Raw genomic sequence first — 20,631 nt, forward strand, 5'->3', positions numbered from 1 at the left:
ATTTTAAAGTTATTTAGAGAGGAATTTGGGAACGTTCAGGTGGGTTCCTGCTTTTTCTCTGCCATCTTGGCTCTGCCCTCCTGCAAATGGGCTGTCCTCAGTTTTTAAATTATGAGGTCCTAAGATTAAGAGGGGAAATGAAGGGCTAGTGTTAGGTGGTTTGGCATAGGAGGAGATGCTGAGGGGAGAGTGTGATAGTCAGGGAGGAGTAGATAGATTGGCATGCAGCAGCCTCAAAACTAATTTTTCCAAGCCACAGTTTGACAGTGAATGTCCTTGCTTAAATTTTCAGTGATTCTCTTTAGAGTAAGTTAAAACTTCTCACCCTGATATTTAAAGCCCTTCTCAGTCTGGCTCTAACTCACTTCTTTTTCTTTCTTTTTTTAAGTACTAACTTACCTTTCTAGATTTACTACCCATTGCTTACCTTTGCACACTTAGATTTTGGCCAAACTGGCCTCCTAGATTCATCTCTTAGAATTATTCTCTTTCTTCAATCCACAGTCTAGATTCTGCCTTCCGAGTGAAGTTTTTTGAATACCCTAGTTATTACTGCTTTCTTTTTACTCAAATTACCTTGGGTTCCAACATTCCTAGTTATCTTACACTTGACTAGCCTCCATATATTCTACAACCCAGCAACAGTGACCTTCTTATTCTTCATCAAATATGACAGTCCTTCTGTCCAGCTCTGTCCTTTTTGCCTGCAATGCTTTCCCTCCTCCAGTCTGCTTGCTGGCTTCCTTCAAGACTCAGCTTAAATTGTACTTTTTGCACGAGGATTTCCCCCTTCTCCTGGGTTTACTTCCACCCCCCACCCCCAGCCATTGACCTTGAATATTATACTTTCGTGGGTTTTTCCCATTAGAATCTGAGCTTCTCGAGGGCAGGGATCTTATTTTTGTCTTGCTTGGAATGTGATAAGCACTTAATAATTGCTTGTTGATTGGTTGGGTATTTGTATTATTTTTATACATAATGGATCCTCCCCATGAAATATAAGCGCTGTAAACATAGAAAAGTCACATTTTTGTCTTATGCCTAGTACATTGCTTGCACACATAGTGAGTCCTTAATATGTTTACTGAATTTTAGACCAAACAAATAAAACATTTTTCTTTTCCCTTTGGCACATTTAGTCTTTTAGGAGAAATATTTATAAATTTTAGAAAAAATCAGTTTTTGATCTTGAATTTATCCCTTTTCTGAATATTTGTCATTGGAAAGGTGCACTCCCTACTCATCTCTTTTCAGAATGGCTAGGTTCCTCAGGTAGTCTCAGCTCAGGTGCCAGTGCCACATGAGGCCAATTCTGAGCCCCTAAGTCCCCACCCTGCTGTGATTTCTCTCTCTCAAATCACTTTGATGGGGGAAGGTTAATGCATAAAAGGGAGCTAAATGGGAGGGGGTCATCATGGTAAAGGTCATAGAGTCAGAAGCATAGTTGGAAGGGGAATGAGGAATGGACATCATCCACAAAATGGGGGGCTTCCAAGCAGTTTTCTGCTTGTGATTTTTTTCTACTTCTCTCTGCCATTGTTTGCAAATGTAGCACTAAAGGTTAAAGGGTTCTGGCTCAAATTTTTTTTCCCCTTAAGTACTCATTGTGTACTTACTTTGTTCTTAGCACCGTATTGGGTTTTTATAAAGTTATTTATATCATATATATTAGCTTTTAAATATATATTTTGTATATATAAAAATATAGTTTTTTTATTAGTTTTTGTGTACTGATTTTTTTTTTTTAAAATGACTCATTATATCTATATCATATATCTGTAGGGATGTTCATATTTATGATTTGCGGCACCTCAGACCTAAAGGAATGAAACCTTTGATCTCTCTCACTGAACACATGAAGAGCCTTGCTTCAGCATATTTCTCACCTGTTACTGGCAACAGAGTAGTGACTACATGTGCTGATGATAATTTGAGGTAAGTTGGGGAGGCATTTTACCTATTCATTCTATAGTGGATGTTCTGAAAGTGTTGTTGGTATTGTGTTACCAAATTATAAGTTTTGATGACTCAAACTTTGGGACATTATTATGAACTAGGTCTAGTCTAGAGGTCTGGGACCTGGGGAAGGAGATATTAGATATAGGCTTTACCCAATAGGTTGGTTGTTCTGAAGAGATCCTATTCACACTGCTACTTTTCATTTAATGAATGATATTCAGTGGGGATAGATGGGAAGGGCAGTTACTTTAGTATTGAAGGATTCAGTCAGTGGAGGTACTAAGTGGGCCTGTGAATAGAGCTAGACCTGGAATCAGGAAGACTCGAGTCCAAATTCTGCCTCAGATGCTTTGTTACCCTGTGCAAATCACCTAACCCCTCTCAGTCTCAGTTTCCTTATATGCAAAGTGTGGGTAATAATAGCATCTACTTCTCAGAGTTGTCGTGAGAACAAAATGAGATAATATTTGGTTATTGTTATGATTGCTAATACTTTGGCCAATATAGTTCTGGAATCAAGCTTCTCTTCACCCCTGCCCCCCAACCCACCCCCCTCAACTGCCTCAGAGGAGTCTCACACCTTTATTAACTTAGAGGAAAGAAGAGGTGGGTAAACATGAGCTTCTCTGGTAGCTCAGCTTTGATTCCCTTCTGTGGCTACTTCCAACAAATGTAATTTTTGAAACATTAATTTGATATTGAAAAAAAAAATTGATAAAAAAAAGGCCTAGGAATTGCAGTTTTTAGACCATCTGTAAATATTAAATTATTTGAATTACATAATTTGAAATCCGTGACCAGTAGCTAGGTGGCATAGTGCAAATCTGGCCTCAGGCACTTGACACTTACTAGCTCTGTGACCCTGGGCAAGTCACTTAACCTCAATGGCCTTGCAAAAAAAAAAAAAGAATTCTTAATTATGAACATAAGCAGAAAGAACAACATGAAGTTAACTGCAACTTATATTCTAGCATTCTTACATCTGTTACTGAGGATGAGGGTCTAGAAAAATCAATGAAGAGCTCCTGAGATCTTTCAAACTTTGGTGACTTCAGTGGGGAAGTGAACATATAGAGGATGATCCTAAGAGTATAGATTCAGAGCTGGAAAGGACCTCAGAAGCTAGCTACTCCAACCTTCTCACTTTATGGATGAAGAAACTGAGGCCAAGAAAAGTTAAATGACTTAGCAGTGTCATGCTGCAAGGAAGCGTCAGTGTCAGGTTTTCAGTCCATATACTCTTATTCCAGAGCCTGTAGTCTTTCAACTATGTCTTATCTGCCTCCCGTGATGGAAAATATGTTGGAAAATACAGTGCCTTATTAAGAAATGACAGAGACCCAAAGCTTGTAGATTAATAAACCTCATGCTTACATTGGGAATACTTAATTTTTCCAGAAGAAAATCAGAATGTTTTATGGATAATGAAGATCAAAAAGTATCATGAATGATGAAATTGCCTACATTTTAATGGATAGGGAATAACTTGTTACTGATATGGGAGTTTTTTGATTAGTTGTTTGTGTCTAGTGAGATTATCAGCTAGTTAAAGCAGAGGTCAAAATCTCTGCTTTCTGCCAGATTGGAAGAAAGGATAAGGATGAGAAGGCAGGAATGTATAGCCTGACATATCCAAGCAAGCATATTGTCACCAAGAATGGAAAGAGGGAAAAAACCCAGTGATATGTATGTACCCCCCAGTGAGGAGGACGTAAGAACCCAGCAGCCACCTCAGGCAGCAAACATTCGATCCACTTAAGAGCCATACCACCCCAGGGCAACATCAGTTTACAATTAATATGAATTTGACAAGCCCCTGACAGAGTGCAAAATGGTAGAAATTATGATCAGTATCACCTTATAAGATGGAAAGTGTGTTAGAGAGGAAAACAAGTTTCTGGAAGATTTGGCATGATGTCCAACTAAGCCAGATCATCCCCAGAGATAACTGGATCAGTGATCTCATTGACATGGGTAGTCATTCCAGCTATGCAGATTGCCACCCATCTTTGCTTGATCATCCTGTATGATTTCTCATCCATTCTTTGCCATATATCACTAGAGGGGATCGATTTGATGTGCCGGGGGCCTTGTTTAAATTCTTTTAACATTCCAAAGGTGCCAGTGGAGTGCACGGACTGTCTCTTGATTGTGTCCATTGTCGAATAGTCTATATTCGCTTTCAGTTATTTTTCTGTGATGACCTCTTTTAAACCACTTCTTCACAATTCCTTGTTTGTGATAAGTTGCAGGCTGATCATGCTCACTATCTGCCTCACATTGTCTTCTGGGTAATCCTTAACTTAATTTTTTTAGAGAGTGGTGTTCTCTGACTCTTAGCCATACATCATTTGAAGAATATTGTTACTAAAATGATGGGTCTTTGAGAGAGTTCAAATCTGGCCTCAGACACTCCTTGGACAAGAAGAAAAACAGACTATAGATTTCTTTGGTTGAAACAAAAGTGAAAATGTACCAGGGCACTAGTGTTAAAGTACCATAATATGGTCCATATGCTTGGGTATGGGAATAGCATCAGGGCAGTGGTTCTCAACTTTTTTGGTCTCAGGATCCCCATACACACACTAAAAATTATTGAGGAATTCCTGAAGAACTTTTGTTTATGTGGGTTATAGCTACTGACATTTTCCATATTAGAAAGTAAAACATCTTAGCATGATTTATGAAAATGGCTTTGACCCCATAGAGCCCTTGAAAGGGTTCTGGGGGGGTCCAGACTACACTTGGAGAACCACTGCATTAGAGAATCCTTGAAACAAGTCTTTGTTAAGAGGGGTCTTTTACCTGTTATCTGAGTCACTTAACCTCTGAGCCTCAGGATAATAATGCTTATGGAGAGGCTTTATCAACTTGATAAACGATAAAGTGCTAGCAAAATGTAAATGTGATTTGCCCATTTATGAGACATTCAAGATTGTAATGATAGTAAGAATTAGAATAGAATTCAAAAGTAGTTAAGGGGAAAAGTCTTAAAGAGAACTTTGTTTTCTCATTCAAATAGTATTCATTCATTTCCTAAGCACTGATATGATTATGTTCTTTTTTCCTTATTTCTAAGTCCTTGTGTGGAGATTCTAGAGTCAGGTGTTTTCAGTAGTTATTGAGTGATAGTGTCAGTTACTGTTTATTACATCTCTGAGCTTGTTTATGTGTAAAGTGGGGAAAATATTAGCACTGCCCATCTCAGGATCAAATGAGATGTATAGGTAAATGCCATTTTATGTAAAATGCTAGCTGCTTGTTATTATAATACATCTAGAAATAAATGATAAGGAGCATGGATTGGTTGACTATTTATTTTTAAATGCAGAGTCTTTGACACTAGCTGTCTGTCTTCCAAGGTTCCTTTGCTGACCAGAGTCAGGTAAGTTATAGTATATCTGCATTGCAGAATTGTTAGAGTATATATATTACCATCTGATTATTCAGGGTTTAAAAGACATTATTCTATAACAGTTGAGACTCGGTGTCTTCAGTATGCAGCATACTGAAGACACTATCTCAGTTGTTATATAGCAGCGGCTATCTGGATATGGTCCTTGATCCTAGGCTTTCTGGCCCCCTCCCCCAATTAATTTGTATTTAACTTGTTTTATGCTTTTTTGCGTGCATGTGTCATTCTGTTCTCAACAGAATGTAATCCCCTTTTTGGTATAGAGAATGTTTTGCTTTTTTGTTTCTATCCCTGCTCCCTAGGACTGTGACTTGCTTGTTTGCCTAGTGAGAGTCTATGTCAGTTCTATGTCCCATAGACATAGACAGAGTCTATGTCACTTCGGATGTTTTTGATCATTTGTGTGGTTAGCATTTTGCTGAGTGAGTCAGTGAGGGGTGGGCTTGGAGTGAGGAAGACCTATAGGTGGGGAACTGTGTGCAAGGCAGACATTTAACTGCTCAGTGTCCCAGGCAGCTCTCTGAACTACAAGTTAACAGACACGTTGCCTTGCACCTGAATTAGTATAGGGAAAATAAATAGAGTCAAATTCAAAGGCATATTGGGGGAAAGTCTGAAAGAGGAAACTTTGTTTCCCTCTTTAAATTGCATTAAATTGTTTAGCAAGTGCTTTGATACTTATATGCTTATTACCCTGTCCCTTTTTCTTTTTCCTAAGATTTACTGTGAATGGATATTCTGGGGCTGCGTATTTTCATTGCTTGTTGAATAGCTAGCACTCTGAGTCTTCTTGGTTCATATTTTTAAAAAGGGTGTTTCTTAAGGACCTTGGTATGAAAGGAGAAAATGTCACATTTCTTTACCCTAGCCCCAAAAGTATTTCAATTTTTAAAGTCATGTCCTGTTTAGAAATGCTACAAGATACAAATACTAAGGATTAAATTGACCACACAGTTAATTTAAGGTTGTGTTAAACCACCATTATGAACACAGAGCTCTTACTCTATGACCTGAAGTAAGCAAGCCTCCCAGAAGAGGCAGGTAGTCATGAAAGAAGTGTGGCTTTTGTCACTGTAATGAGAAATGTGACAGAGGATACAGTGCTCTCTGCACCTGTTTCATGTCTACGTCTCTTCATTTTATTACTTGACATACTTACCTCCTTTGAAAAATACTGTTTTTTGACTAGGCACAACAACAACACAGGACGGTGGTTGACCAGGTTCAGAGCTGTCTGGGATCCAAAGCAAGAAGACTGCTTTATTGTTGGCAGTATGGCTCGGCCAAGAAGCATCGACGTGTTCCATGAGAGCGGAGAGCTGGTGCACGCTTTTATGGATGAGGAGTGCCTCGCCTCTGTTTGTTCCATCAATGTCATGCACCCAACTCAGAATATTTTGGCGGGGGGGAATTCTAGTGGGAGAATCCATGTTTTTAAGGCTTAGAAAACAAGTTGCCAAGGTTTTGCTTTGACTAGATTTGCTTAATTCAATTTAAGTGGTGCCCAAGGGGCATTGATTTCTAGTTTTGTAACACAGTAGCTTTATAAATATGATAATGCCAAAAAGAGCAATATGCACTTTCATTTTTGGGGAAAAGCAATAGAAATCTGGAGAGTTTTTTTCCCTAAAAGTTGGGGGTAAGGATTTGGGGCAGGGCTGATTTATGTACATTTATATAGACAAGCTTTGAAGTACTAAAATGTTTTAATAAAACGAGTATTAAAGTTTTTAGTCTTTAGAGTTGCAATTTCCAAACTTGTTTCTAGACTCATGCTGGACGAGACCTTGAAAGATCATTTAATCTTCTAATCAGATTATTCTAGAAGGAGGGTATTACATGGCATTCCAGATGCATAATTATCTGTCCCTTTATTTAAAACCTCCAAGAGTGACGGGGCAATCTTTTAAAATAACAACTCTGAATCTGGGTGGGTTAGGAATTATTTCAGATCATGTGCCTCTCAGGCTATTTATGTATTCATGCTGTTCAAATTGTTTTTTAAAAAAGTGATTCTTTGTATTTTTACATCATCTACATTTCCTGTTTTCTTCTCCTTTCTTCAAAGAGTCTTCTCCTTATAAAGAGACCAAAAAAAAAAAAAAAGACCCACAGAAACAGTCTGACAGACGTAGGGTTCTGCCACCTCTGAAACAAAGGTGGGGGAAGATTTCTGTCATTTATTTTTGTTGTTTTGCTTTTTAGAACCTGTTGGAGCATGTTAGACTGAGTAGTTTGCTGGTCTAGATTCCTTTCTGATGGCTAGTTTAGTGTGCAGTCTTACTGTGAGATCTATACAGTTTTATACAACCAAATCTCCTTCCTGTTTTTGCTATTCTGTCCTTGAGATTTGATTTTTCTCTGTCTTCCTCTTGTCTGTGGTAACATTTAAAAATACCTTTCTTTGCAGAAAGGCCCAAATCAAATTGATTAGTAGCCTATGAACACGGGCGGGTGAGGGAGAGTGTGCACGTGCGCACACGTATCTCAGTTTTGATTGCTAAGTTGCTAAGTGTCTATCTTTCCCTATAGTACTTTCCAAATGGAACAGTGTATCCCCCTACATCCCAGCTGCTATATGTATTCCTTAAAACAGAATAAGCAGGGCCATCAGGGGAATGCTAGGTTGTCAGCATGTTTCATAGGATTTAGGCCTTGAAAAGGCCTTAGAAATAGTCCAATCTGATCTCATCTTTATAAAGATGAAGAAATTAGGGCCCGAGGAAGTTGACTTGCCCCTAGGTGATAGTAAGCAGTACAGCTGGAATTTGAACCCAGGTTTTTTGACTTTAACTCTGGGATTCTCTTTTTTAAATACCCCTCCTTGGAGTTATTCACCTGACACCCATGAACCACAACCATAATCTCAAAATGCTGCTGAGCATTTGTGGCCTTCACTGGATTCTAGATGGAATATTTTCTATCCTCCCATTTACAGCCTTGGTCCATTCCCTGTGCTTTTTATTATTCTCCAGTCACTGCTGGAAGCAATGGGAAGGAAGAGAGAGGGTATTTCCTTGGTTCATAAAACCAGGTGTCAGAATAAGGTGCCCTTTCTCGTAAATTCTAGCAGCTGTTGCTAGGCAGGGCCATAAAGTAAGCCATGGGGTGAGGAAGGGGATTTACGATACTTCACTGAATGTGAAGTTCCACTGAGATATATGATAAATGATTTTTGACTATATTGTTATCAGACCTGCTAGAATCTAAAAAAAAACCAAAAACCAAACCCACTCATTTTCCATGATATTTAAATATTTATTTAATTTTAAAAATAGTCTTCATGGCACCAATGATTTTATGATAACTACATACTAGAGATGTAGAAAAAGGTACATCAATTGAAGGAAAATGTAAGACTTGGCACATGAAAGGTTAACATCTACTTTATGAAACTAAGAAATTCACATTTGCTGTAGTTTAACCTACTGCTTAAAGACGCAGTACACTATTCTTTAATAAGAGTTTTGTTTCCTCTGATGGACAAAGCTCTGGAAACTAATGCTTTTCCTATGACGAGATAAAACTAATTGGAAGAGAAAATTGAGACCTTGTGGAACACATAATAAAACTGAGTTAAAAACACGACCAATAGTAAGGTGTGGGAGAGACAACATGACATTAGTGAATGACAAAGGAGGTTTGTTATTCAGTCTATTTCAAAAGTAAATCTAAGGAAAAAATTTTGTCCATAGTTTTTAGGTTAAACTTCTCTAAAAAAAAAAAACCAAACCAAACAGAAACAGTTCAATGGACAAAATCTCACAATCGGAAGTGGTATAGCACTACTGTACCATTAGGACTCTAGACACAAGTAACACGTTAGAAAATGAAATACTGCATCTTTAATGTGTAATGAAAACGGTCTGGTTTGAGACTATCACTTGCTGCATAGAAACACCATGTTACTACAGGCTGAGGTAGGAACACTACACTAAAAGTTAATCTGCTATGTTGCATAAGACAGTAGATATCCATGTTAAACCAGCCCCCTAGCTCCTGGCAGCCTCTTCTCACATTGTCTGCTTTTCATTTGTAGTCCTATGCTAAAAGCTTTCTTACAAAGGGCAGCAACTCATTTTAAAGTGAAACCAAACATTTCTTCAGTGACCCAGATTTTCTCCCGTCATTCTTGGTCTGTTTGCCATCCTGTCCAGAGGTCACTGCTAAAAGGGGTGCTGCTGGCAGGGAGGCTCTGGGACAATCCATTCTACCAGATCATCCTGTTCTTTCAGGTTCAGGCATCTTTTGTCTAGCATGGGGTATGGGCCTCACATAGCATGAGGTTTTCCAAAGGGAAATGGTCACAGGTTATCTTAATATCTCTTGCTCCTAGCATGTAGCTGGGTCTGCCAACCTAATGGCCGGAGAAGATTCTTAATGTTATAGATGAAAAAACATTTTTCATAAAAACAATAAAATGGTATTTAAAAAAAATTGTGCAACAGCCTTGATTTCTATTAAAATCATGGATCCGATTTAATCATTTCATTCACTGTTTATTTGCTGGTTTGGCTGAGTATGCAGCTAATGAGGAAAGATCTAACTTGAAAACGGCTTATTCTGCTCCCCCTCTAGGGGATAAAAGCAGCTGCCATCTGAAATTTGTCTCAGGAACACAGCCACCAAGAGTCTCCTTAATAAGGTTTGTTAGGCCCCATATAACTTAGAAATCTCTCCCTGAGATGAAAGCAAGATCTTGTGCCTTTCTGAGCATATGCCTTCCTGCGTGTTCTTAGGCAGGTGCTGCTGAGGCTTCCCTCAGTGAGGATATTGGGCCTTCATTTTCCTGACGAAGAGGATGGCCCTAAAAGGCCAAATTCCAGTATCGACTCCACATTCTTTAGTCCAGTTCTTTTACCTTCTAGACTTAGAAATCCCCCTCGGCTGATTCTTCTGGCCTCCTCCGTGGATACTGATGTTGGAATTCTGTTTTTCTGGAAGCTTTTCATCCTCAGGATCAATTTCTTCCTTGAACCATTTTGTAATCAGATTCTATTTGCTCACTCCACAAAGTAAAAAAAAAAGAGATGATTAACAAAATGGCATTTGGTTCTTAAATCATACATTGTGAAAGTGTCCTTTTCGGGTGGGTACAAAATACGTACCACTGAATCAAAGGTCTTTCAGATAACTAAACTCTGATTGCTGCTACCTGTGCTTTTGCCTGAAATTCCTGAATGGGCAGTCCATGGCCAGTAACTTCATTTGCCTTAGTACTTTAATACTTCTGGACCAATAAAAAAGGCTTGAAACTTGGGGGAAAAAATCCACAGATGATCTAATTCATGTAACAAGATACACCCTGGTGTGCACCAGGCTCTAGTCTAAGGGAACAGACTTACCCTACCCCTGCTGCTGCTGCTGCTGCTGTTTCGGTGGCCCCTTCAGATGCCCACACTCTGCTCAGATTTGAAAAAAAGAAAAGGAAAAAAAATAAATCCAACTCAGACCAATTGCTAAAGGGGTTGGTTATGTGAACCAGCTTTCCAATCTATTCAAAGTAGATGTCTGTTAGTGAAAAAGTTCTGTCTGGGAAGGGAGCCTGAGCAATTCCCCTTTTCAGAACCTGCTTCACCCCAAACACATTCCTCTGAGGCTGCCATGGCCAGTCCACTAGCACTCAGTAGCACCATTACAAAGGCTCCTGCAGAATACAACAGTGCTAGTCCTTAACTAGTGTCCCATCTGCCGGGTGACACTAATGGGATAATTGTTAGTTATAATAAAATAAATTCTTTTATTTGATACTTTTAAAATAATACACGTCTATGAAAATCAAAATTCAAAACCAGAAATTATCCTGCAAATTGGAAAGATGAAAAACAACCGCAGAGTCTTTCTTGAAAGAACTTCGGAAGAAAATGAGTTTCCCCAGTTTATTTAGGCAGGACTCAAGCCTATCCCTTTCTTCTCCCGGGAAACAACCCTCCTAGGCTGCAGTGTACTTGGAGTCATGAGAGGAGGACTTATATGTGCCGATGGTTCCGCGATGGGTCCCATTGCTGGGAACGAGTAGCAGGTATCTCCTCGGTCCACCTGGCTAGTTAATGGGAGGAGTCATACCTTCTCAGGTGTCAATGAGCAGGCTCACGACAGAGCGGATTTTGCAGGCAAACCATCGCCTGAGGGGATAAAAGTATTGATAATGGAACTGTTCAAATTCAGGGGTCTGGCGGATATCACGGAAAAAGGCAATGTCAAGGTCAGACTCGGTAAGGATGATCAGGAGGAGGAGCAAAACAAAGAGGAGTCCCACAGTCACAAGGAGCAAACGGAGGACACTTAAAACAAACTTATTCACCTGTTCTGCCTCTGGCCCGTTGTGGCCTTGACATAGGGCCTTCAGCTCGCCCCCCAGTGCCTCCACTTCTGCTGTGGTTGGAGTGTTGGCTTCCGATTCCTTCTCCTCTTCGATGCTGCAAGGGGCCCCATTGATCTGCCTTGAGAGCAGCATCAGCTCCAGGCTGTGCTCTGCCACAGGTGTGGGGAGCACACTGTCTGCTGGGCTGTAGGCCTCATCTGCTATCACTGCCACCCGCTCACTACTGTCTGCCCGGCCACTCCTCACATGAGGCAGGAAGGTATCACTATGGGAGGTGGATCGAACTGGGGTTGAGTGAGCGCTGTCCCGAAGGGATTCCAGACCTAAGGGCAAGAAGAACATGGAGAAGGAGGGGTCATTCACGAGAGACACATTTGGCTAGTGACTGAAAATAGGACCCAGTTGTGTGCTTTGTTGTAGGTCCTTGGATATAGTGATCCACATGGGAAAGAAAACCCAAGAACATCAGTGCACATGCAGAGGAGATACAAGAGAACTCTCTTCACTCCAAAGGGGCCAACTTCAGTGACCACAGCTGGTCTACTTCATTCTTTACCTCTGGTTCTAGATTAAGTTAATTAATGGTCATAAAACACTAAGAGTTTCTGTTCCAGTGCCAAATGCAGGATATCTTGGCCACCAAGGATTACTTGAATTGCCTTGTCACTTTCCTTTGAGCACTGGGAATTTAATCTAGGGAGCTTAAGGCAAGAAGGTATCCGTACCCTAGGCTGTGGCTTTGGGGAATAAGACTGGGAAAGAAAGTATTACATACAGAAGAACTGACCTCCACAAAACACCTACTGCAACTTTCTGAGTGTAGATCTAAAAACACACCTTGTCACTAATAAATGGGTTTTTTTTTTTTTATTTTTATTTTTAGTTTACCACACACGGTTCTACATAATTTTGAGTTCCAGATTTTCTCTCCTCCTTCCCGCCTCCCTCCCCAAGACGGCATGGAATCTCATATAACTACCATGTATAACTTCGTGTTGAATTAATTTATACACTAGTCAAGTTGCGGAGAAGAATTATGACCAATGGCATGAATCGTGAGAAAGAAGAACAGAACCAAAAAAAAAAAAAACCCAAAAACAAAAACAAAGGAGAAGAGAAAAAGGCTAGCATGAAGTGTGCCTCAATCTGCATTCAAACTTCATAGTTCTTTCTCTGGATGTAGATAGCATTCTCCATTGTGAGTCCTTTGGAGTTGCCTTTGCACCTTGTGTTGCTGAGAAGAGTGAAGTCTGTCAGGGTTGGTCCTCACAGAATCCATATATCTGTGGTTGTGTATAATGTTCTCCTGGCTCTGCTCCACTCACTCAGCATTATGTCGTGTAGGTTTTTTCAGGTTGTTATGAAGTCCGTATCATCCCCATTTCTTATGGCACAATAGTATTCCATTACCTTCATATACCACAGCTTGTTCAGCCATTCCCCAATTGATGGGCATCCCTTTGATTTCCAATTCTTGGCTACCACAAAAAGAGGCACTCTAAATATTTTTGTACATATGGGTCCTTTTCCCGCTTGTGTAATTTCTTTGGGATACAACCCTAGAAGTGGTATTTCTGGGTCAAAGGGTAGTCACTAATAAATGTAATAATGATAGCTCATGTTCCTCTAATGCTTAAAGCTTTAGTGTGTACTTTCTTCCACAACATTCCTGCAAAACCATACCCTACCTACAGTATAGTATCCCATTCTGGGCTAACATCCTAAGTTAAATTTGCAGGCTGGGTCTCTTGTTAAGACAGCCATTCTAGGTTTAAGGTTTTGTGGGCATATAGTCTTAAAACTATAGCTTATGAGCCCCCATCAATGTGGTTTGCTTGTTTTGAGCCAGCCAAAGGACACACTCAGCTCAAAGGAAAGGCACTGGCTGAAATGGCATACTCAAGACAGTAGCAACAAAACAGTTTCCTTAGCAATCTGAAGCACAATTTCTTATCAATACCTTGTTAATGGGAATAGCGGACACTCATGGACCCCTACTGCTGAGTCCCCCCTTTTACAGATAAGGAAACTGATAGAGTGGTTGCCAGGCCAAACAAATCAGTTTACCACTCCCCGATGTAACAGAGTTGTATTGCTTTGAGCCCTTTTAAAGGTGCAAGTTTTGTATATGCCTCTCACCTCATTCCTTATGGCACAAGAGTATATGACCTGTTCATGAGTCATGACATTCCATCAGGGGAGCCTTGGCTAGTACTCAGGCTATTAGCAGGGAATCATTAGGTTTCAAAGCTCCTATTGGACAAATCCAAGGACAGATGCAAATATTAAGTATTCTGGAATAGCTCCTACATCTGCTCTTTTGTTCAATCAATCAAAAATAAACATTGAGTGCCTGCTATATGCCAGTCACTGTGCTATGTGCTAGGGATATAAAAAGAAGCAAAAAACTGTCACTGTCCTTAAGGAGCTTAATTCAATTGGAGAGACAATGTGCAAAAATATATACACAGCAAGCTATGTATGGGATAAATATGAAATAATTAGTAGAGGGAAGGCACTATGATAAGGAGGGGTTGAGAAAGGCTTCCTGTAGGAAGGGATATTTTAGTTGGGACTTAAGGAAAGCCTGAGTGGAGCAGGGTGAGTGTTCCAGGCATGAAGGACAGCCAGAGAAAACAGCCATGAGATGGAACGTCTTATTCATAGAACAGTCAGGAAGCCAGTGTCGTTGGATCAAAGAGTACTTGTTGGTGAGTAAAGTGTAAGAAAACTGGAAAGGCAGAGGCGGGGTTAGATAGTGGGGACATTCAGAGAGACATAGTGGAAGCAGACTTTTTTCCCCCATTTCCTAAGAGAGATACATCCTCAGCTGAACTCCTAGACCCTGAGCCCACCTCATCCATTTCCTTTGCCGGGAAATGGGACATGATCTGCTGCTCTTCCCCAATCCCTTGAATTAAACAGTACTGAGCACTGTTATGGACATGTAAAGATAAGATGATCTTTGCTCCATCCATATTGTTCCTGTGCCTCCACTTCGTTTCTTCTCATTTTTCCCCCTAATTCTACAGCCTGGCTTCTAAAATGGCACTCTTCAGAGTTACCAAAGATCTCCTAATTGACACATATAATGGCTTTTTCTCAGTCCTCATCCTTCTTGATACTCTGTTCTCTGGGTTTCTGTGAAACTACTCTTGGCTTCTCATTTTCCCTTGCTGAATCTTCATTGAGGTAGCCCACTAACCATGGGTGTTCCCCTTTATGCTAGGCCCTCTTCTCCCTCTATACTGTATCACTTGGTGATTTTATCAGCCCCCATGCAATCAATGATCGTCTTCTTATGATTCCCAAATCTTATCCAGCCCAACTTCTGCTGACCTCCAGTTTTGCATCTCCCGCTACTTACTGGACATCTCAAAGTAGATGTCCTGTAGAGGTCTTAAACTCAACATGTGCAAAACTGGATTTATTATCTTTCCCCCAAAACTTTCCTCTCTTCCAACTTCCCTGTTACTATTGAGGGTACCAGCAAACTCAATTTGTTGCCAAGTCCTGTAGATTTTACTTTTGTAACATTCCTCTGATATTGCCACCATCTTGGCACAGGCCTTTATCCCCATATGCCTAGACTATTGTAACGGCCTGCTAGTGGGCTTGCCTGCCTCGAGTCTCTGCCCACTCCAGTTCATCTGCCATCTGGCCATCGGTGAATTCCAGTGAACCAGCGGCTTCCTATTGTTTCCAGGATCAAATATAAAATTCTCTGTTTGGCATTAAAAGCCCTCCATGACCTTGCCCCCTTGTACCTTTCCAGCCTTCTTATACTTGTTCCACTCTATGACCTAGTGACATAGGCCTCCTGGTGGTTCCCTGCATCAGGCTCTCATTTTCTGATTCTAGGCATTTTCACTGCCCATCCCCCATACCTTTGAATTCTCTCCCTCCTCCTCACCTCTGATTTCCTTCAAGTACCAACTAAAATCCCATGTTTTACAGGAAGACTTTCCCGATCCCTCTCAATTCCAGCGCCTTCCCTCTTTGATGCTTTCAAATTTAATCTGTACACGGCTTCTTTGTACGTTATCGTTTGCACGTTGTCTCCACCATTAGACTGCGAGCTCCTTGAACCCCGTGACTGTTTTTGCCTTTCTTTGTCCCCCCAATACTTAAGCACAGTGCCCGGCATATAGTTGGTGCAGAAGGAAAAAGTCACGTAGACCGATAAAACTGAAAAGTAAATGCCACTCTAGGAGACCACTCTAGGTCTAGACAAAGGTTTGGATGCATTCTAGGCTGAGCTCCGGCGGGACGATCGGTGATAAACAGTCTGACCTATCAGGTGATGCCCTAGACCCAGATCCAGCAGCTAGCTATGGTGGAGAAGGGAAGTGACCCAGATCGTACCCTCATTTTACCAGCGACGGCTGCTCAGTCTTGAATCCTCGGGTTGTTGTCCCGGCTAGCAGGGAAGGGTGCGGGCAAAGACTCCCTCTAGGAAGCTCAAGGACAGAATCAGAAGCCTCGTAAAAAAGCTAGGCTAGAGAGACCTCCACTCCACCAAAGCCCAACGTAGAATGGATCTAAACCCTTGTGGCTAGACCCAGATCATTCTCCAAGAGCGGTAGTTACTCTTCAGTTGTATTGGTCCATAGGTCTTTTTTCCTTCCTTTTTATTCATCTGTTGGATTGAGGAGTGGCTGTGTACAGCCGCATGAGGAACTTGTGTGAATAGCTTAGCTGAGTCCTAGAAGATCGCTCCTGAAAGCTCTTGGTTGCTCAGGTTCTGGGGTGAAGAGAGGAAGGGACAAGAGGAAAACGGATGGTCAACAGGAAATGGAGGCTGTTAGGGCACTGATGCTCTTGTCTCTCTTCTCACTGGATGTCAGTCTTGGGCTGCTGCAATCACTTTATCACCCTGCTCTATTTCTTACATGCTACCTACCTTTGGCACAAGTGACAGAGTTTAATCATCTTAAGCTCTATGGTGGCTCTTAGCTCGTGTGTTTCCCATTTACATGATGTTTAATGCCTTTTAAAGCACTTTCACATCTTTCCCCTCTTTCCTCTTCACAGCTCGGTGAGAAAGGCAGAGTAGGAGGTCTTATTATCGTCACTCAGTTGTGTCCAACTCTTCATGACCCTGTAACCCATACTGTCCATGGGGGTCTTCTGGGCAAAGATATTGGAGTGGTTTGCCCTTTCCTTCTCCAGTGGATTAAGGCAAAAAGATGTTAAGTGACTTGCCCAGGGTCACACACCTAGTGTCTGAGCTGGATTTGACCTCAGGTCTTCCTGACTCCAGGCCCAGCGCTCTATCCACTGTACCACCCAGCTACTTCCAGGGTAGGTGATACACCTCACCGTTTTACAGATGAAGAAAACAGAATTAGTGGCCATTGTTCAAGGCCAGACAAGTAGCTTATGGCAGAGCTAGGACTAAAACTCTCAACATTCAGCCAGATATTTTTTTCTGCTTCACGGCACTACTCGGGGACTGAGCTGAGTGTGCTACATGACTCTAAATTTAGTGGGGGGCAGCAGAGCCATGAAGCAACCTCTAGGCTAGTAGCCTACTATCTTCAGGGAACTGCCTGAGAAATTGTCCTGAAACGGTGTGACGGAGACAAGCCCCATCCAGGATCACTAGTCAGCCTATGATCTTCCTGACATGGCATATCCATTTTGTTCAGTACAGGTCCCTTGTCTTGATCTGCTCATGCAACTTGGCAAGCAGGGAGGTAGGGGGCGGGGGCAGTGATGGATTCATGGTGAGTGGCCCTAATGACCTGATGGCTGCATGTTGTCAACGCTCCTCCATTTCTCATTCCATCCCTTCATTTCCTTCCCTTTTCTAATCTCACCACACCCTTGACTAGTACAGAAGGTACCTGGCAGCACTGCCTGACACCCTGGAGCATTCCAGGGCAATGTGCCCGTATCCTTACAAGGACAATACAGAGCCCTTCATGTTTCCACAACATAACTAGGCAGCTGATTAGCAGCCACTTCTGAAAAGGCTCAGCTTGGTCCAGGGATGGGCTGTGAGAACCCTGGGGGAGGGAACAGGGAGGGAACATCTGAGTAAGAATGGAGGTCTGAGGCACCAAGTCCAAGTTACATGGTGGACTGGCTCTTGATTTTGCCAGGAAACCCCAGAGATAATGTCATCGTCGTCTACCTAAGGTGAGCATTGGACTGAGGGTTTGGCTTTTACCATCTCAGAAAAGGCCTCAAGGTCATTGTTTAATCCAGTATTCTGAGATGGTGCCTAAGGTGGGAAAGGGGTTGGGGGAGGAGGGGAAGAAAGAAAAAGAGGCATTTGGATTGGCCCATCCTAGTTAAGATCTAAGGTGCTGCCAGGGGACAGAACAAAAAATCTGTTATTACCTTGGAGGCATTCCGGATGATCCCCTTGGCCAGCAGTGGCCCTCACAACGCTCCGAGGCACCACACCCAGAAGCCTCCCCTGTAGCCTGGGTCCCACTCTCAGGATACGCACACTCATGGACCGCTGACAATGGTTAGTCATCCGGAGCTGAACTGGAATTTTGGTCTGAATCTTTATCAGGCTCTTTACCATGTTGATCCTTGGGAGACGGACGATCGCCACTTCAGGCATGTAGTGCTCCTCTTGGAGAATCAATCCATGTACAAAGAACGGAGAGGAAGCCAGCCAGGAGCAGAGTTCTCAATGAGCCCTGCTCCACGGCACGGCCCACATCACTGGCTTCCACAAAGAGCCTCCAATCAGGCGGGGCAGAGCTGTGGCGAAGGGGAGAGCTCACAGAGGCGAGTATTCAGGCTCAAGCAGAGGCATTTGCAAAAGGGATCTTGCCTTTGTGGCTGCCAAGGGGCTTCAACTCCAATGGCAGGCACAGGATCTGAGTTGTTTTGTTGGTGGCTTGCTTCATCAGTATTCTAGATAAATGTCATGAGATCCATTCGTCGCAAACCAGAACAGATTCCAGGCTGGTGCTTGGATTGGCTCAGACCAAGAGCTCAGCCCATGCAGATGAGTTCCCTGGGCACATGCGTGCCCCTGCTCTGTCGGCTGGATTACTATCCAGCCTCTTTGAGGAGTATTTCTGATAGCTGCAGCCTGGAGTGTGATGGGTTTTTCCCTGAGGATTTTCTGTTAGGTTCCTTTTCACTTAAACTGATGTTATCACCTGCTTGAAAAACTACTTCCCTTTTGCTACAAATTTCCAACTGAACCCAGGGTCATCTTGGGGGAATCAAACATATTATTAGCCACCCTACCCGAGCTGTTACCATTTGTCCTGGGAAGGTCATGGAGCAGCTAAGCTGGGTAGGATAAGGTCAAAGGCTTCATGAAGGTTACAAGAGTGACCCTAAACCCAGAGAAAATGGATGCCTCATCCACATTCCTGATGCAGTTTTTGGAGTCCTTGGCAACCTTGATGCACTGGAAGAAGGGGTCACCCCAGGTTGGCCAGGCTGAGATGGCCTTGCTGGTTGCAGGTGGGTGAAATTCCCTTTCAGGTAATTACCAGCCAAACAGAATTTGTAGGTCCATCCTTCCTTTCTTTCTCTTTTTTTTTTTTTGAGGGGGAAGGTAGGGCAATTGGGATTAAGTGACTTGCCTAAGGTCACACAGCTAGTAAGTGTATCAAGTGTCTGAGGCTGGATTTGAACTCAGGTCCTCCTGACTTGAGGGCTGGTGCTCTACTCACTGGGCCACCTAGCTGCCCCCTTTCTCCCTCTTCTTAAACTTGAGATAAGCTTCTGAACTGCTGGGAATTCCAGACAAAGCATAGAGCCCAGTTTTCCAATATCCATGAGCTCTCTGGGGGTTTAGCTGGTTAGTACCTGACCTTTGGTTCTTGAGCCCACGATGGTCTTTTCTTTGTGGTTGTCACATATCCTCCCTATTCAGCTCCCCACAATAAGGAAAAGCAATTGTGTCCCTTGAGCAGAATTCCAGAGGTGAAGTCTCTCTATCCTGGAGTGATTCTGTTTCCAAAGGACTGGAAATAAACCTGTCCCTCTTTCCATAGGCTTACTTTTGCTTTTTGCTGTACTCAGCACTTAAAAGCCAAAATCTTTTCCACTCCATTCATTTCCTAGAGTAAAGAAAGCACATCTCTGCTCAGATTTTGCCTGTCCTTTCTACCCCTCAGTCACTTGCCAGGACTCTGAACCAGCTCCCTTTCATTGTCAGCTTTAAAGCTCAGATCCTCTGTGTACTCACAACCAAGCTCAGGCCTCCAGCAATTCCGGGCTTCCATTTTTAAGAATTTGGATCACATGCCCATCTTGGGTAAGGCCAATGATAATTACTGATATTACAGTGTTTTAAACCTTGCCAGCATCCTGAAAACATCCCATCCGGGCCTGATAGCAACCCTGTGAGATAGTACTATGGAAGGATATTGCGGTTCCTCTCTTAGGACAGCCCTTTCATCTGAAGCTTTTGGTCTAATCTGGATGAAGAAATCTCTTCAACTACCAATTCTGAAACAATCTATGTACTGAAATCTTTATGTCGTCTTTACCTTTTTTTTAGAGGCAATTGGGGTTAAGTGACTTGTCCAGGGTCACACAGTTAGGAAATGTCTGAGTCTGGATTTGAACTCAGGTCCTCTTGACTCCAGGGCCTATACCTACCAAATACCTCACTACTTTCTAAGAGAAAACTGGGTATAAATTTAAGAAAAAACACTAAGGTTCTAGGAAATGGATGGGCATGGGTAGCAATTTAGAGTAGGGACACCTGAATATAACTAAGGTTAACCTATCATTATCCTTAACTGGATTTAGGAAAATGATTGCTCTGTAGGATGTATGTTTGATGTCTGATGAATCGAAACTGTTACCTAAACGTTCACGTGAACTTTGTAACTATATTTTAACTTATTGTGGGACTTTGCCCTTTTTAGGGGTAAATACAGCTAGGTCCTGATTAGTGGGAATAATGGATCCCCTGAAGTGGTTGTAGAATTTGAATTTA

The 20,631-nt window shown here is 42.0% G+C and overlaps 2 protein-coding genes across 7 annotated transcripts in view; one reads left to right on the forward strand and one right to left on the reverse strand.

Moving 5' to 3' along the window:
* WDR76 (WD repeat domain 76) overlaps positions 1-7,114 on the forward strand; it is a 48,610-nt gene extending 41,496 nt beyond the window's left edge. For all 3 annotated transcript variants that reach the window (XM_036735797.1, XM_036735795.1, XM_036735796.1), the window contains 3 exons: positions 1,783-1,935; positions 5,291-5,344; positions 6,564-7,114. In XM_036735797.1, coding sequence (XP_036591692.1) covers positions 1,783-1,935; positions 5,291-5,344; positions 6,564-6,819 — 463 coding nt within the window. In that variant the 3' untranslated portion in view covers positions 6,820-7,114. The remainder of the gene's footprint in view (positions 1-1,782; positions 1,936-5,290; positions 5,345-6,563) is intronic.
* A 1,497-nt stretch (positions 7,115-8,611) lies between these two features.
* FRMD5 (FERM domain containing 5) overlaps positions 8,612-20,631 on the reverse strand; it is a 373,795-nt gene continuing 361,775 nt past the window's right edge. For 2 of the 4 annotated variants that reach the window (XM_036735288.1, XM_036735286.1), the window contains 2 exons: positions 11,679-12,022; positions 8,612-10,774 (listed from right to left, as the gene is read on the reverse strand). In XM_036735288.1, the coding sequence (XP_036591183.1) occupies positions 10,721-10,774; positions 11,679-12,022 (398 nt within the window). In that variant the 3' untranslated portion in view covers positions 8,612-10,720. Of the gene's footprint in view, positions 12,023-20,631 lie in introns of all 4 variants that reach the window. The other 2 variants (XM_036735287.1, XM_036735289.1) reach the window with 2 other exon arrangements.

This window comes from Trichosurus vulpecula, chromosome 8, assembly GCF_011100635.1.
Source record: "Trichosurus vulpecula isolate mTriVul1 chromosome 8, mTriVul1.pri, whole genome shotgun sequence".
NCBI classification, from domain to species: Eukaryota; Metazoa; Chordata; class Mammalia; order Diprotodontia; family Phalangeridae; genus Trichosurus; species Trichosurus vulpecula.